Raw genomic sequence first — 15,482 nt, forward strand, 5'->3', positions numbered from 1 at the left:
TGAGAACATAGGAGCAGCATAGACAAATTCCACATCTAACACAAAATATGAGATAAAAGCCATCTGATATATTTCACTTATGTCTAACTTTTCCATCCTTAACTTACAAAGGCCTAATTTGTTACACAATGACAAGCCGTTGGCTCTGCCATTAGACAAGTACACCCTTAAATGAAAATTTGCTGAAAAATTATTCACCCTCAGGCCAATACTGGATATACTGGAAATGTGTGGATTTCTTGTGCATTACTGTGATGTTTATAATCAGCTCTTTGGACTTTTATTCTGACGGCACCCATTCACTGCAGAGGAGCCACTGGTGAACACGTGAAATAATGCTATATTTTTTCCTGATCTTTTCTGATGAAGAAACAAATTCTTCCACATCTCGGATGACTTGAAAATGAGTAAATATTCATGAAATTTCATTTTTGGGCGAACTATTCCTTTCTAAGATTGTATTTTCAAAATAGTCAGCAAAAACATAAAAAAATTATAGAAAATCCTCTTTAATCTGAGAAATCAGTTACAGTCTGTATAACCAGCATTATTAAAACAGTTTTCTGTGTGATCAGTAGACAATTTTCCAGTGTGTTGGTTGTTCACATTCTTTCTCATCATCGCCACAGAATCGGTTATAGGTGGTTTTAGGATCGAAACCTAGGATCTCCCTTTCCTCATGTATTCTGAAAGAGAATGTTGAAACTGATGTCCCAATGAAATACCTGACAAAAACAACACAAATGTGAGTGAGTTATGTACAGTTGCTTTAACAAAAGAGATAAGCCGCCATCTCAATAAAAAAGATTGATGTATGATGAATTTAGAATAAAATGCTACACAACAGCATGTGATAGGTAGGACCAAAGCTTGTCATATCAAACAATGAGCATTCTTTCCAGTAAACCAAATACCTGAGTTGATGGAAATAATTAAGCCATTATGTCATGGGGCTATTTTTTTTTTTAAATGGAAAGAATCTCTTGAGTCACACCCAATGCAACAAAACAGAAAATAATCAAATTACTAATAATCCTTACTCTTAAATACACTTAAAATTAAGTAATTATTTTAAATATTATTTTCGCAAGTCAAAAAAAAATATATATTATACTCAAGTCAATTTTCAATACATGCTTTAAATTAAAACAAAATAGTATAATTTCCTCTAACACTGATACTCTGTCGACTTAATCTTCTAGAGACAGCACTGACAAAGAAAAATTAAAGTCAATAAAAAAGATTAAAAAAACACTAACAGAAAAATCTCAACTGGTTTGAACAGCAGCTATTTCTAAGTAGGTGATTTATCTTTCAACACAGCTGATAAAGCAGCTTTTGTCCACCTGAAGCATAAAAAAACACAGTGTCATTCAGTAACCGCTTTGTCGTTGACGAAAAAAGGGTGTGATTCAATACCTAGAATGAGAACAAATCCACTGGTCTATGATGGCCACCCCTCCATCCTTCAGGAGCTCCAGGTCCTCCCAGGTGGGCTCGTATCGTACCATCTCAGGTAGCATCCTTTTCAGTTTAGCTAGCTCTAAAAGGAGGAAATGCCTGATCTAGCATACAAATACATATATACAGTATATACTTCTGTACACTACTGTTGCCAAAATTGCCATTTCCTTATACAAAGCTGTTGGGCGGCTTCAGAAGACTTATACAAGTTAATATGATTAATATAGTACACAAATCATATAAATTATGTTTTTACTGTGTTTGTTAAGAGTGCATAATTTATTTATTTTTTTATGTTTTTAAGTGTTTCGTGCTGAACAGAAACAAATGAGGTTTTTGTAAACAATAACTAAAATGTTTCACATTTGTTCCAAATGAACTATTCTGTCAAAGATTACTCATTGATCGATGGGCAGTGTGGCATCTTTAGATGGCTATCCAGCCCTTTTTAAAAAAAAAAAAAGAGTCTTAATGATTGGTTAAATTATTTGTATATTATTGTTTTTTTTACTTTTTTCAGCCTTTTTAATCGTGTCTGTACCTTCTCCGTCTGCATCTGTGGCAACAAAGACTTGTTGAAGCTTGTGCTTCTTCATGAGACTACGGATCTTCTTCACTGCTCCTTTGAGGCTGGGCACATCTTCTCTGTGCCCCCAGATGAAGTCCTTCCTACGCAAGTGGACTCCCAGGTAAGGGCCTCCCTTAGCACTGCCCAGCCTGTTCTGTGTCCAAGAGTGCACAAAAGGTCACGCAACAAATATGACTGGCTTTGTCACACTCAAATGAGCGTGAGTGTAAAGCACATGATAAACATTCCAGAAATGCACTGTCTTGACACTTGAACTAAAGCTCTGATGAAGCTCAAATCCTTCATCGTGTTGCAGAAACACCAGTTTGACTACATCTATTACGCTTGCAGCAATGACATCAGCACTTTCTGTATTTGAACGATGAGAGGAGAGAATTAATGCAAGGGAAACATACTTTCATTCGGGTCCAGTCTTCGTTGTACGGAGTCTGGTCCTGTTTATCTGTGGAGTTGAGATACTTGGCCCTAAACTCGTCTCCTATGATACGCAAGTGTTTGGCAAACACCATACTTCGCCGTGTCTGAAGAACAATAAAATAAGATGGGTGAGATATCTTTCAAAAAGCCTCATTATTACTATATTTTTACCCAAATTATTTAAAAAGCTTGAGAATATTCATTTCTGGACTTACATCCCAGTAGTCCTTCCCAGCATAGTGATCATGGAGGACAGTTTCAGCTCTGTCCAGCATTACTGACCTGTGGTTCAGTTACAGAACATGTACAGTATAGGAACACATTTGCATTTAAAAGCTATTTGAATTCAAACTTATTTCCAAAGTGACTTACGTGGTGGTTAAGTTATTTTGTAAGACAGGAGCCAAGATAGAAGCATGTCCCTGAGCAGATAAGCAGGTGACATTTAATGCTCTGGTCTCCTCATAACCCCAAAACCAACCTCTGGAGAAAAAGAAAAAAGATTTCATTCCAGAAATGGAGTGAATATCCTTTCATACGCATTTCTTTTTTTCTGTGCAACACAAAAGATTATATTTTAAAGAATGTTGTTTTGTTTGGACTTTTTTTTTTTTTTTTTGCATGGACAAAAGTTCTAACTATATTCTTTGGCATTCAAACAGAACAAAGAAAATCATACACTGAAAGAACATGAAGGCGAGTAATCGATCACACAAACTATCCCTTTAAATTTCGGTTTGTCTCTCTCACAAAGCCATTGTTTGACTTCAGAAGACATATTATGCATAAGTTATAAGGACATACATTACTATTCCAATGGTTGGGGTATTTATGATACATAATATTTGATTTTATTTAAGAAATTTTTAACAAAGATGTGTTTATTTAATCAAAAGTAGCAGTAAAGATTTTTATAATGTTACAACAAAAGTCCATATCATGTAAAAAGTATTTCAGCATGTTCTTTTGGATTTTCTATTAATCAAAAAAATATTGAAAATAATTAAATAATAAACATACTAATCAGCACAGCTGTTTTTAACATTTAATAATAGTAAGGAAATGTTTCTTGAGCACTAAACCAGCATATTAGAAGTGTTCGGAAGGATCATGGGACACTGCTGAATTCATAAGCATAAGAGACTTCTTGTCACGGCAGGGATCCAATGAGGCACGGAGATAGAACCAATTGCAGGTAAGTCATTTATTAAAGGGTAATCCAAAGGGGTAAACAGTCCAGGCAGGGTCAAAACCAGAATATCAAACATAAACAAGACACGAAGACAAGGCAAAGCAAGGCAAGAAGCGACGGACATGAATAACTATAGGACATTAAACAAGGACTCCGTAACACAGACTCAGACAGACTGGGTATAAATACACAGAAGGATAATGAGGGAACAGGAGACAGGTGGGGAACAATCAATTACTAACAAGGAGGAAGGTGACCAAATAAGGGAACAGGAAGTGATAAGGTGACAGACACCGTGAGAAAGGGGGACATCTAGTGGAAACCCAGGGACACAACCCAGACACTGTGACAGTACCGCCCCTCTACGGAGCGGCTCCCAGACGCTCCACGACAGACACAAAACAGAGACCAGGAGGGAGGCGGACAGGTGGAGGCTCAGGGGGAGGGACGGAGGGCCAGAAAAAAAATCATGGGGAACAGATACCAGAAGTGTAGACACAAAACAGAGAGACCAGGAGGAAGGAGGACCGGAGGAGGTTCAGGGGGAGGGACGGAGGGCCAGGCTCACAGAGAGGAACAGGGACAGGAGTGAACACAAAAACAAAAAACAACATGAAGCCCCTCCAGGGCGGGGCAGAAGACCACCACGTCCGTGTGGTGGAGACTGGAGTCCCCCAGGGCGGAGCAGAGGACCACCACAACCGTGTGGTCAGGGCAGAAGCCTCCCAGGGCGGAGCAGAAGACCACCACAACCGTGTGGTCAGGACGGAAGCCCCCCAGGGCGGAGCAGAAGACCACCACGTCCTTGTGGACGAAGCCAGAGTCCTCCAGGGCGGAGCGGAAGACCCCCACAACCGTGTGGTCAGGGCGGAAGGCCCCCAGGGTGGAGCAGAAGACCACCACAGCCATGTGGTCAGGACCAGAGCCCCCCAAGGCGGAGCAGACCTCCGTGCGGCTGGATCAATGGGACAACGAAACTCTGGTAATCCCCTGGTGTCCTTACTGGACTCCAGAAGATTGGTGCTGGCCTGACACTGCTCATGAAGATCACTGGTGACTTGTATTTGCTCATGAAGATCAATGGTGACTTGCCTTTGTTCATGAAGATCAGAGGTGACTTGACTCAGTCCTTGAAGATCAGAGGTGACTTGACTCAGTCCTTGAAGATCAGAGGTGACTTGACTCAGTCCTTGAAGATCAGAGGTGACTTGACTCAGTCCTTGAAGATCACCGGTGACTTGACTCAGTCCTTGAAGATCACCGGTGACTTGACTCAGTCCTTGAAGATCACCGGTGACTTGACTCAGTCCTTGAAGATCACCGGTGACTTGACTCAGTCCTTGAAGATCACCGGTGACTTGACTCAGTCCTTGAAGATCACCGGTGACTTGACTCAGTCCTTGAAGATCACCGGTGACTTGACTTGACTCTGAAAGGTCAACGGTGACCAGCCTAGTCTCTGGAGGATCCGCGGTGACTAGCCCTGACTCAGGAGGATCAGCGGTGACTAGTCCTGACTCAGGAGGATCAGCGGTGACTAGCCCTGACTCTGGAGGATCAGCGGTGACTAGCCCTGACTCTGGAGGATCAGCGGTGACTAGCCCTGACTCTGGAGGATCAGCGGTGACTAGCCCTGACTCTGGAGGATCAGCGGTGACTAGCCCTGACTCTGGAGGATCAGCGGTGACTAGCCCTGACTCGGGAGGATCAGCGGTGACTAGCCCTGACTCGGGAGGATCAGCGGTGACTAGCCCTGACTCGGGAGGATCAGCGGTGACTAGCCCTGACTCGGGAGGATCAGCGGTGACTAGCCCTGACTCGGGAGGATCAGCGGTGACTAGCCCTGACTCGGGAGGATCAGCGGTGACTAGCCCTGACTCGGGAGGATCAGCGGTGACTAGCCCTGACTCGGGAGGATCAGCGGTGACTAGCCCTGACTCGGGAGGATCAGCGGTGACTAGCCCTGACTCGGGAGGATCAGCGGTGACTAGCCCTGACTCGGGAGGATCAGCGGTGACTAGCCCTGACTCGGGAGGATCAGCGGTGACTAGCCCTGACTCGGGAGGATCAGCGGTGACTAGCCCTGACTCGGGAGGATCAGCGGTGACTAGCCCTGACTCGGGAGGATCAGCGGTGACTAGCCCTGACTCGGGAGGATCAGCGGTGACTAGCCCTGACTCGGGAGGATCAGCGGTGACTAGCCCTGACTCGGGAGGATCAGCGGTGACTAGCCCTGACTCGGGAGGATCAGCGGTGACTAGCCCTGACTCGGGAGGATCAGCGGTGACTAGCCCTGACTCGGGAGGATCAGCGGTGACTAGCCCTGACTCGGGAGAGTTCACTGGCACCTGACTCGACTCGGGAGAGTTCACTGGCACCTGACTCGACTCGGGAGAGTTCACTGGCACCTGACTCGACTCGGGAGAGTTCACTGGCACCTGACTCGACTCGGGAGAGTTCACTGGCACCTGACTCGACTCGGGAGAGTTCACTGGCACCTGACTCGACTCGGGAGAGTTCACTGGCACCTGACTCGACTCGGGAGAGTTCACTGGCACCTGACTCGACTCGGGAGAGTTCACTGGCACCTGACTCGACTCGGGAGAGTTCACTGGCACCTGACTCGACTCGGGAGAGTTCACTGGCACCTGACTCGACTCGGGAGAGTTCACTGGCACCTGACTCGACTCGGGAGAGTTCACTGGCACCTGACTCGACTCGGGAGAGTTCACTGGCACCTGACTCGACTCTGGAGAGTTCACTGGCACCTGACTAGGCTCCGGAGGTTCAACTGGAACCTGACTTGACTCCGGAGGGTAAACTGAGACTCTCATCCTGTGCAGCGGCGCTCGGCAAGCAGCCATCTTGGGCCATGACTCTGGACAGGCGGCCCTCTTGTACTGTGGTGCTGGGCTGGCGGCCATCTTGTACTGTGGCGCTGGACCGGTGGCCAATTTGGGCATTGGCGCTGGGCTAGCGGCCATCTTGTGCTGTGGCGCTGGACTGACGGCCATCTTGTGCTGTGGCGCTGGACTGACGGCCATCTTGGGCTGTGGCGCTGAACCGGTGGCCAATTTGGGCATTGGCGCTGGGCTGGCGGCCATCTTGTACTGTGGGGCTGGACCGGTGGCCAATCTGGGCATTGGCGCTGGGTTAGCGGCAATCTTGTGCTGTGGCGCTGGACTGACGGCCATCTTGTGCTGTGGCGCTAGGCTGACGACCATCTTGGGCTGTGGCGCTGAACCGGTGGCCAATTTGGGCATTGGTGCTGGGCTGGCGGCCATCTTGGGCTGTGGCGCTGGAACGGCGGCCAATTTGGGCATTGGCGCTGGGTTAGCGGCCATCTTGTGCTGTGGCGCTTGGCTGGTAGCCATCCTGGGCAGTGGTGCTGGACTGGCGGCCATCTTGGGTTGTGGTGCTTGGCTGGTAGCCATCCTGGGCAGTGGTGCTGGACTGGCGGCCATCTTAAGTTGTGGCGCTTGGCTGGTTGCCATCCTGGGCAGTGGTGCTGGGCTGACGACCACCCCGCCGGAAGAGACAGAAGTGGCTGGGGCATCCCACCGAAGCCGATGCTGCAGGTAGCGCACAAATTCCCAGAATTCCAGTATCTCTAACTGCGCCATCTTCTCCTGAGACACTGGATCATCCAGCCCGCCATTGAAATAGTCCTTGAGGGCCGCATCGTTGTAGCCCATGCCCTCGGCCAGGGACCAGAACACCTGAGCCAGGGCACCCACTTCATTGCCCTCTTGGCGGAGGGCGATCAACCGAAGGTACTTGGTTCGCCGCTCCGCCATCTTGGCTGGGGAACGGAAAAATGACATACCGCTGGTTCCTACTTTGACGGAGTCCTTCTGTCACGGCAGGGATCCAATGAGGCACGGAGATAGAACCAATTGCAGGTAAGTCATTTATTAAAGGGTAATCCAAAGGGGTAAACAGTCCAGGCAGGGTCAAAACCAGAATATCAAACATAAACAAGACACGAAGACAAGGCAAAGCAAGGCAAGAAGCGACGGACATGAATAACTATAGGACATTAAACAAGGACTCCGTAACACAGACTCAGACAGACCGGGTATAAATACACAGAAGGATAATGAGGGAACAGGAGACAGGTGGGGAACAATCAATTACTAACAAGGAGGAAGGTGACCAAATAAGGGAACAGGAAGTGATAAGGTGACAGACACCGTGAGAAAGTGGGACATCTAGTGGAAACCCAGGGACACAACCCAGACACTGTGACACTTCTTTCAAAAACATTTTAAAAAAATGATTTCCGACCCCAAACCTTTGAATGGTACTGTACCATGACAAGTATGGAGTAATCCAAAGGAGAAAAACAACAACGTATCAGTTTGGAATGACATGAGTGGGAATAAAATCTATATGTGTGTGTGTGCGTGTGTGTGTTTATATATGAACTGGCTAAACCTGTGTTTTTAAGGCATTACCTATAATAACCCTGTTTGTCTTTTGAGTACATCAGCTTTTCTATGCATGGTCGTTCATCCACTTTCTCCTCCCATTTCCCATCTATCCAGCCCTCGGCATAGCTCTGTAGCACAAGGATCTGGTCAATGAAGGGACCCCCAGACTCTGAGATCAGCAATAAAGACACAGAATGTGGGAATCAGTCTCAGCTTTTCTTGTTTATTAATGCAGTGCTCCAACTCATATTTAAATACGACACTGTAAAAAGTTTACTGGAGCAGAATGGTTTGAGAAGAAAATACTATTTCAGTCTTTCCATTACAAAATTCATTACAAATTTGTGGAATTTACTAGTAATGTCCGAGTGAAAAATGATCTTATATGACTAACTAGGCAGTCATGCAAGACTGTCCGGATAGGTGAAGTATTTTCTGGGCCACTAGCGTCATCATATGGAACTGTTCACAATGTAAATCATTTATCCAACATTTCTCCTGTCTGATTAAATTAATGACAGTTAAATAAAGCTAAATAATAACACATTATTGTAATCTCTCAAACAAACAAACACACAAAAACAGCATGACTCACCAGCAATAAACTCCTCATACTCAATGACTGGTATGTTAGCCTGCAGGCTGGTTATGCTGAAGAATTCCCCCCAAGGGATGCGAACCTGATGTATATCAGGACTCTGCCAGTGATACAGACGACCCCATGGAGGCAGCACAAGCACCCAGTCGCCCTCTTTCCTCAGTGTCTTCAGCAAAGAGGCCATGCGAATGTACACATCTCGGCGAAGATTGAAACCCTCAGGTGGATTTACGTCATATAGGAGGTATCTGGGAATAATAACATGATCATCCCTACTGTGCTGTGCAGTACATAATAATGTGTGCACAAACAATTTAATAAAAATAACAAACTTTAAATACTTTCAATTCAGACTTTTGAACATTATTGCCTAATTAAGAAAAAACAAATTTTTCATTACATTTACTATGAAATATTCTAGGTGATTCTTTATTTTGTTCTTTTCTTTAATCAAAATGCTTCATATTGTAAAATTAGTTATTTTCCCCTACTTCTCTCTTAAATGCAATCATAAAATTAAAAAATAAATTCGCACTGCTATCACAAAGAAAGAACTTGATTAACAAATTAAACATTCAATAATTTAATTGGAAAAATTTTTACTAATTAAATTTTTCCAATATATATATAAATTAAAATTACATTTAAATGTATGCATTTAGCAGATGCTTTTATCCAAAGCGACGTACAGTGCATTCAGGCAATCAATTTTTACCTATCATGTGTTCCCGGGGAATATATATATATATATATATATATTATTTATTTATTTTTTTTTTTTTTGGTACTTCCTCCAACTACAATGTTTCGAACAAAACACGTTTTTATTGGAAAATTCTAAATTTTTTTCCCCCATACCAAATGTATTATTTATATTCAATACCGAACTAAATGTGTTTTTAATATCAACATATTTCTTAGACTGCTATCACAACTTTATTTTAAGTGTAAAATATTCCTGGTGAATTTTTTTTTTTTTTTTTGCTTTATCCAACCAAAATGTTACAAACAAAACGGCTTTATAGTAAAATGATAAATGTACGTGTTATATTCCAGCATTACATCAAGCATATAAATATATAAAACTATAAAACAAAATATATGAGAGACAGTCTTTTCACACCTTACAGTATTGATATTAATTTAACAGTGAATTATTGTAATCATGGCAATAAAAAAAATACTAATATAAAGCTGAATAATACCCACTATAATATTCTATAAAGAAATATATCTAGTTGGGTGCAGTGGCTCTTTGGCTCCTTCAGTTGTTTGAATTGGGTTATACTTAAAAAATCGAAATCCTTAGACTGTGGACGGGCAAAATAATCAAATGAAGTATCAAGAAGTATCAAGGCATTCACTGTCTCTATCATCTTTCCTTTAATCCCTCTCTCTCTAACTCTGCACATAGAGTTTCTCTGCAATATGAAATAAGCACTTTCAATAATCTATATTAATTATGCAGCCATCAATTGTCCCAATGATCACAGTCCTATGACCTTATAAATCATAAAAGCACATATATTTCTAAGAGTATAACCAGCATGTTAAGTTTTGCTTAATGACCGTCAGGCCACCGGAAAATGTCCCGGTGCTCCCGATGGCCAGTCCGCCCCTGGTTGGGTGTTTAATGTGTTGCTGGAGGTGCATGCGACAAAAGGGGGAAGTCGAGAATTTTCTTATTTCTTATTTGTCTCTTAAAGCCTCGTAACCATGCTCATATATTTTCATTAATCACAGACTTCATGTGGCACTACATTACAGGAATAAACCAACACAAGTGGACGTAACAGCTGTGGAACCTCGCCATGTAACGTAAATATAGGAAGCCTCTTTTCCAGCATATGATTCCTACCGAACATCCCGTGATGCTGCAGCCACCGGAGACAATATCGACTGTCCGGCACGAAATGCATCGTCCTCTGCAGCCAAAGTGAATTTATAGGATAAAACAGCAAGGATTAATACCGAATAATATCGTAAAATATACTGAAAAGGAGCAGACACAGCCGTTCCCCTCTCGTTCGCCATGTCTTTCGTAGCCACGCACTTCCGGCGTCAGAACAGTCGCCTAGCAACTCAGGCACTTCTTTACAGAACCGTTTAATATCTGCGTTTACTGCTTTTCGTGCTCACCTTATGCAGTTTTTTAAGTAAAAAATAGCTTTATAAATAATATAGTTGATTGACGATACCTTTCTTTTTTTATCCAAAGAAAAAGGAGCATAATCTATGTTATTGTTCGATAGCAAAACGCGGATGAAACTGTAGCGGGCAGTGTCGGGACTGTTCTGACATATCGCGAGATTTCTTCGATGGTGTCGCGGCCTCATGACATCATGAAGCAGGGCTAATGATCAGCGGCCTCTGTGTGTACAGTGATCCAGAACATCAGCTGAACTCTGAGTTTTAGCCATGTCATTAATAATCTTAACATCTCCGCACAGGTGAGTGTTCCTCAAGCGCCACTAGTTTAATGTCATCATTGACTGGTGCTGCTCATTGACTCCAGAGTTGAGTTATTGCTTGCAGTTTGATATGTAGGAGATCTGCAGCCAGTGCAATGTACTGTTCCACTGTTCACTGTTCCAAATAGAATGAATGATATAAAGTTTGGACGTTATCTTATACGTTATCTTTAACAAACTGTTTTCCTATGTAATGCTGTTTTGTTTCGGTTACAATCTGTATCTGTATTGCGCTATATAAACAAAGGTGACTTGACTTATCAATATACATTAGCTAAGGGACGTTTAAATGTTTACGTAGATCAAACCCAGCAAAACATGCTTGTAAAGGTTTTAGAAAACATATAAAAGCAAACTACACTTTTCCTAATGCGTGCGTGCGTGCGTGTGTGTGTGTGTGTGTGTGTGTGTGTGTGTGTGTGTGTGTGTGTGTGTGTGTGTGTGAAATGCTGTGTATTGTGTTGCAATAGGAAAAGAGATAAACATAAATAAACAATCTAGTTACTGTATATCTAAGGTTTCGGTTTTAAAATATTAAAACCAGCAATATCTATAACACCCTCATTGATTTTATTCCGTACAGATTACAATCAATCTGCAGATTGAAGAGAATACAAGGACACATGGTAAGTTTGAGCTTTAAGCAGAGATAAGTATTTGTATATATATATATATATATATATATTTGGGAGTATGTACACGTTTAATCAAATGTATAATCCCTTTCATTTAATTTATGACAATTTTTTATGACCCTATAAACCTTTTTGCCTGGTGTATCTTATATAATGCTTGAAATAATTTGTGCTTTTTTAACCTGATGTATTTACCTTAAATGCTTGAAATTATTAAAAGTGCATTTTATTTAAAGAAAAGAAAAGAATATGTGTAAGCCTTGACTTGCGGTGTACTGTACATGTCTAATTCTACATGTTTCTCCCCTTGAATATTGTTTTATTACTGTGTCTCATCTCAGATGTCGAGTAAAGCTGGGTCTGAAGTTCTGTTTGAGAAAGTTGGGAACGCTGGAGTCATCACACTAAACAGACCCAAAGCGCTCAATGCTTTGAATCTTACCATGATCAGACACCTCTACCCTCAGCTCAAGGTTAGGGGAGACTGGAAACCTGGAAACCAAAATATGAACATTTCTGACTGTTAACCTGTTTTAATCAATCGTGTTTTGTAGAAATGGGACAAAGACTCAGAAACAGATCTAGTGGTCATTAAAGGAGCAGGGGAGAAGGCATTCTGTGCTGGTGGGGATATCAGAGGTATTCATGTAAGATAATCATACAGTTTGGTTTTCATTCATTCTTGAATGGATCTATGGATTAATAATGCAGTCAAACAGATCTGCCATTCATGCTGGAATGCAAACAAATATTTTCCCAGCTATCACAGAAGCTGGAAAAACCGGCGATTCTCTCGCTCAAGACTTCTTCCGTGAGGAATATATTCTTAACAACACTATTGGTATGTTTTCTCACTTCGTTTGCCATTTTTGAGGATTGATGAACATATTTATTTATTTTATTAATCAATTCTTTTTTTCTTTTCTTTTTTACTCTTTTTAGGTACATATCCGAAACCATATGTGGCTCTAATTGATGGAATTACAATGGGAGGAGTAAGTATTGATCTAAAATTGTCATTTTGTTGCACAAATTCACCAGCAGATGGTGCTTAGCAGAATATGGCATTAAATGAACCAAAGGGCCAGAGGCAATGTGGGCCAGCTTGTCTTGTGTTTACAAAATATAAAATAAATAAATGAAGGAGAAAGTGACCTGCTTTATACAAAACAATACATACTGTATAAGCGTACCATTCTTTTCGTTGTGTCACTATGAATTTGTCCAAAGACAGTAGGACTCCCATTGCCACTGGCTTTATGCATAATGAACAGTCTAGGTGTTTTCATTTGTAAACACATGTATGAAAATATTAATACATATGGACTCATGAGTTATTATTGTACTGTATGTATTTTTAGTGCAATTCCTAATATCTTGCAGTCATGTTTGACCATTTTTGACGCATTATGAGTCATAAACCCCTCTTTTAAATCCTCTTAAATTCTGTCCTGCACTGTGTATTTTATCCAGTAGGTGTCAGCAGTGAGCTGATCTTGCACAATCTTTGGGTTTCTCATGAATCTGTTCTCAAGTGTCCTCCCATTGGTAGGCTATTTGTGTTTGAGTAACACATTATATTTATATTCACGTTGCACATTACATGTAGGCCTAAAAGTCATTCATTTAATAATTAATTACAGTTGCAGTTAGAGATTCATCACAAATGATTATGGATTCAAAAATGTATGCTCAAAATTATAAATGGCAAACAATTCTGCTAAATGAAAAGAAAAATGGAATTATAAAATTCCTTATAATTCTTAAAGGAATAGTATACTCATAAAAAGAAAAATTTTCACCCTCAGGCCATCCAAGATGTAGATGGGTTTGGTTCTTCAACAGAACGGATTTGGAGAAATTTAGAATTAGCCTACTTCTCTTGCTCATCAATGGATCCTCTGCAGTGAATGGGTGCTGTCAGAATGTGAGTCCGAAAAGCTGATAGAAACATTAGATTAGATTAGATTCAACTTTATTGTCATTGCACATGTGGGCACAAGGCAACGAAATGCAGTAACATCACCGTAATCCACATGACTCCAGTCCATCAGTTAACATCCTGCCACTGTGAAGTGAAAAGCTGCATGTTTGTAAGAAACAAATCCATTATTAAGCCGTTTTAACTTTAAACCGTCACTTCTGGCTTAAAAAAATGGGAAAAGTCTTTGTTTTAAAATTGTTTAGAACTGTTTTTGCTTGTTAAACAGTTCTTGATCTGTGCATATTTCTGATTCAAATTATATTACTTTTTTCACTGGAGAAAGCGATATTATTGATAGAGGACTGGTCTTTGTTTTGAAGTAAAAATAAACACAAGCAGCTTTTCACTTCATAAAACAATTCATGTTTAATTAATTTTTTTCTTATTATGTTATTATCAGATGTTTTAAGAATCATTCTGACGGCACCCATTCACTACTGAGGATCCATTGGTGAGCAAGTGATGTAGTGGAAAATTTCTCCAAATCTGTTCTGATGGTCAAACAATCTCTTCTACATCTTGAATGCCATAAGAGTGGCTACATTTTCAGCAAATTTTCATTTTTGGGTGAACTATTCCTTAAAAAAAAAAAAAATGTGTGTGTATTCATAAGCATCATATTCAGTAGTTGTTGTTCATCTTTATTTATAAAACTTTCACTATAACAGTATAACATATTAATCTGTACTAACTTTAGTTCTTAACTGTAAATATATCTGAAACACTCTTTTACCAGCAGAACAGAGCAGTTGAGATATTGATGTCTTCATAGTTGCATGGGGTTCTAGCAGTAGGAGAGCAATGCCACAGCGGTGAAACTGTCAGCTCCTGGTGTTTAATTGATCAGGGATTCTGTCGAGGTCGAGGTGCGGTGATTCAGCCGTGCATCCTTTGGTCTGAGCCGTTCGATGCATGGCTGCTGCGTGATATGTTTCAGCTGAGGACTCTGAACTGTTATTTAAGAATGGAATAACCACGCAGGCTCACTGAGAGCGTTCTGACCTCAGATGTCTCTAAGGTTTAGAAATGGATTTTTCCATTTACTCAGATATTTGAGAAAAAGATATGGCCAGTGGCTGCAGCATCACAGATTATGTTATTACATTCTTTTCAAGGCAGCACCGCATTATTCTACAAATATTCTTCTTCCTCTTCATCCATCTTTTTTCTGCAATTCATTTTTAGAGGAGTTTAGTATCCTCATGTTGTTCCAAACTTGTATGCTAGGGATATATTTTTTATTTCTTTTCCATAGAAAAAAGCTTGCTTACTAATTTGTATTGCGTGTATTTTAACAGATATTTTGATTATTTATTTCTTTTATTAGCAGTATCCATTATGTTAAATATTTGTAGCTGTTATTAAGTATATATATTTTTAATACATTTAAGATAAAACCTTTAAAATCTCCTGCTCTCCTGGGCTGATTATTTAAAATTTAACCACTACTAGATTCGTACTAATTTATATTTGTTGTCTTCAGTTGTAGTTATTGCATCTACATCTACTGTTCAAACGATTGGGGTCAGTAAGAAAGGAATTGATACTTTGATTCAGCAAAGTCACATTACAAATGATCAACGGTGACAGATAAGACATTTATAAATAAATTGACAAAAAACATTTTCAGCATTGATAATACATTTTAATCCACTTTTAACACCCTGAAGTATCTATGATTTCCTCTCATACTTATTAT

At 41.0% G+C, this 15,482-nt stretch overlaps 2 protein-coding genes across 3 annotated transcripts in view; one reads left to right on the plus strand and one right to left on the minus strand.

Annotated features, from left to right (window-relative positions):
* Positions 1-262: 262 nt before the first annotated feature.
* Positions 263-10,914, minus strand: pofut2 (protein O-fucosyltransferase 2). The gene is made up of 9 exons (XM_059500431.1): positions 10,552-10,914; positions 8,691-8,941; positions 8,120-8,264; positions 2,843-2,953; positions 2,686-2,752; positions 2,449-2,574; positions 2,006-2,186; positions 1,420-1,543; positions 263-725 (listed from the first exon to the last, which is right to left on the minus strand). Exons 1-9 carry the CDS (start codon positions 10,725-10,727, stop codon positions 572-574), a joined length of 1,335 nt encoding a protein of 444 aa, XP_059356414.1. The 5' UTR covers positions 10,728-10,914; the 3' UTR covers positions 263-571.
* A 136-nt stretch (positions 10,915-11,050) lies between these two features.
* LOC132095438 (3-hydroxyisobutyryl-CoA hydrolase, mitochondrial-like) overlaps positions 11,051-15,482 on the plus strand; it is a 28,838-nt gene continuing 24,406 nt past the window's right edge. The window contains exons 1-6 of one of the 2 annotated variants that reach the window (XM_059500432.1): positions 11,051-11,143; positions 11,748-11,790; positions 12,126-12,272; positions 12,354-12,438; positions 12,560-12,640; positions 12,742-12,794. In XM_059500432.1, coding sequence (XP_059356415.1) covers positions 11,112-11,143; positions 11,748-11,790; positions 12,126-12,272; positions 12,354-12,438; positions 12,560-12,640; positions 12,742-12,794 — 441 coding nt within the window. In that variant the 5' untranslated portion in view covers positions 11,051-11,111. The remainder of the gene's footprint in view (positions 11,144-11,747; positions 11,791-12,125; positions 12,273-12,353; positions 12,439-12,559; positions 12,641-12,741; positions 12,795-15,482) is intronic. The other variant, XM_059500433.1, reaches the window with a different exon arrangement.

The sequence above is a fragment of the Carassius carassius genome, chromosome 19 (genome assembly GCF_963082965.1).
Source record: "Carassius carassius chromosome 19, fCarCar2.1, whole genome shotgun sequence".
Classification (NCBI taxonomy): Eukaryota; Metazoa; Chordata; class Actinopteri; order Cypriniformes; family Cyprinidae; genus Carassius; species Carassius carassius.

Coding starts and splice junctions, on each gene's coding strand:
- pofut2 (XM_059500431.1), bottom strand. CDS start 10,727: ATGGCGAACGAGAGGGGAACGGCTGTGTCTGCTCCTTTTCAGTATATT. Junction 2,753..2,842: donor CAAAATAACTTAACCACCAC/GTAAGTCACTTT, acceptor ACTGAACCACAG/GTCAGTAATGCTGGACAGAG. Junction 726..1,419: donor TGGATTTGTTCTCATTCTAG/GTATTGAATCAC, acceptor TGTTTTTGTCAG/GTATTTCATTGGGACATCAG.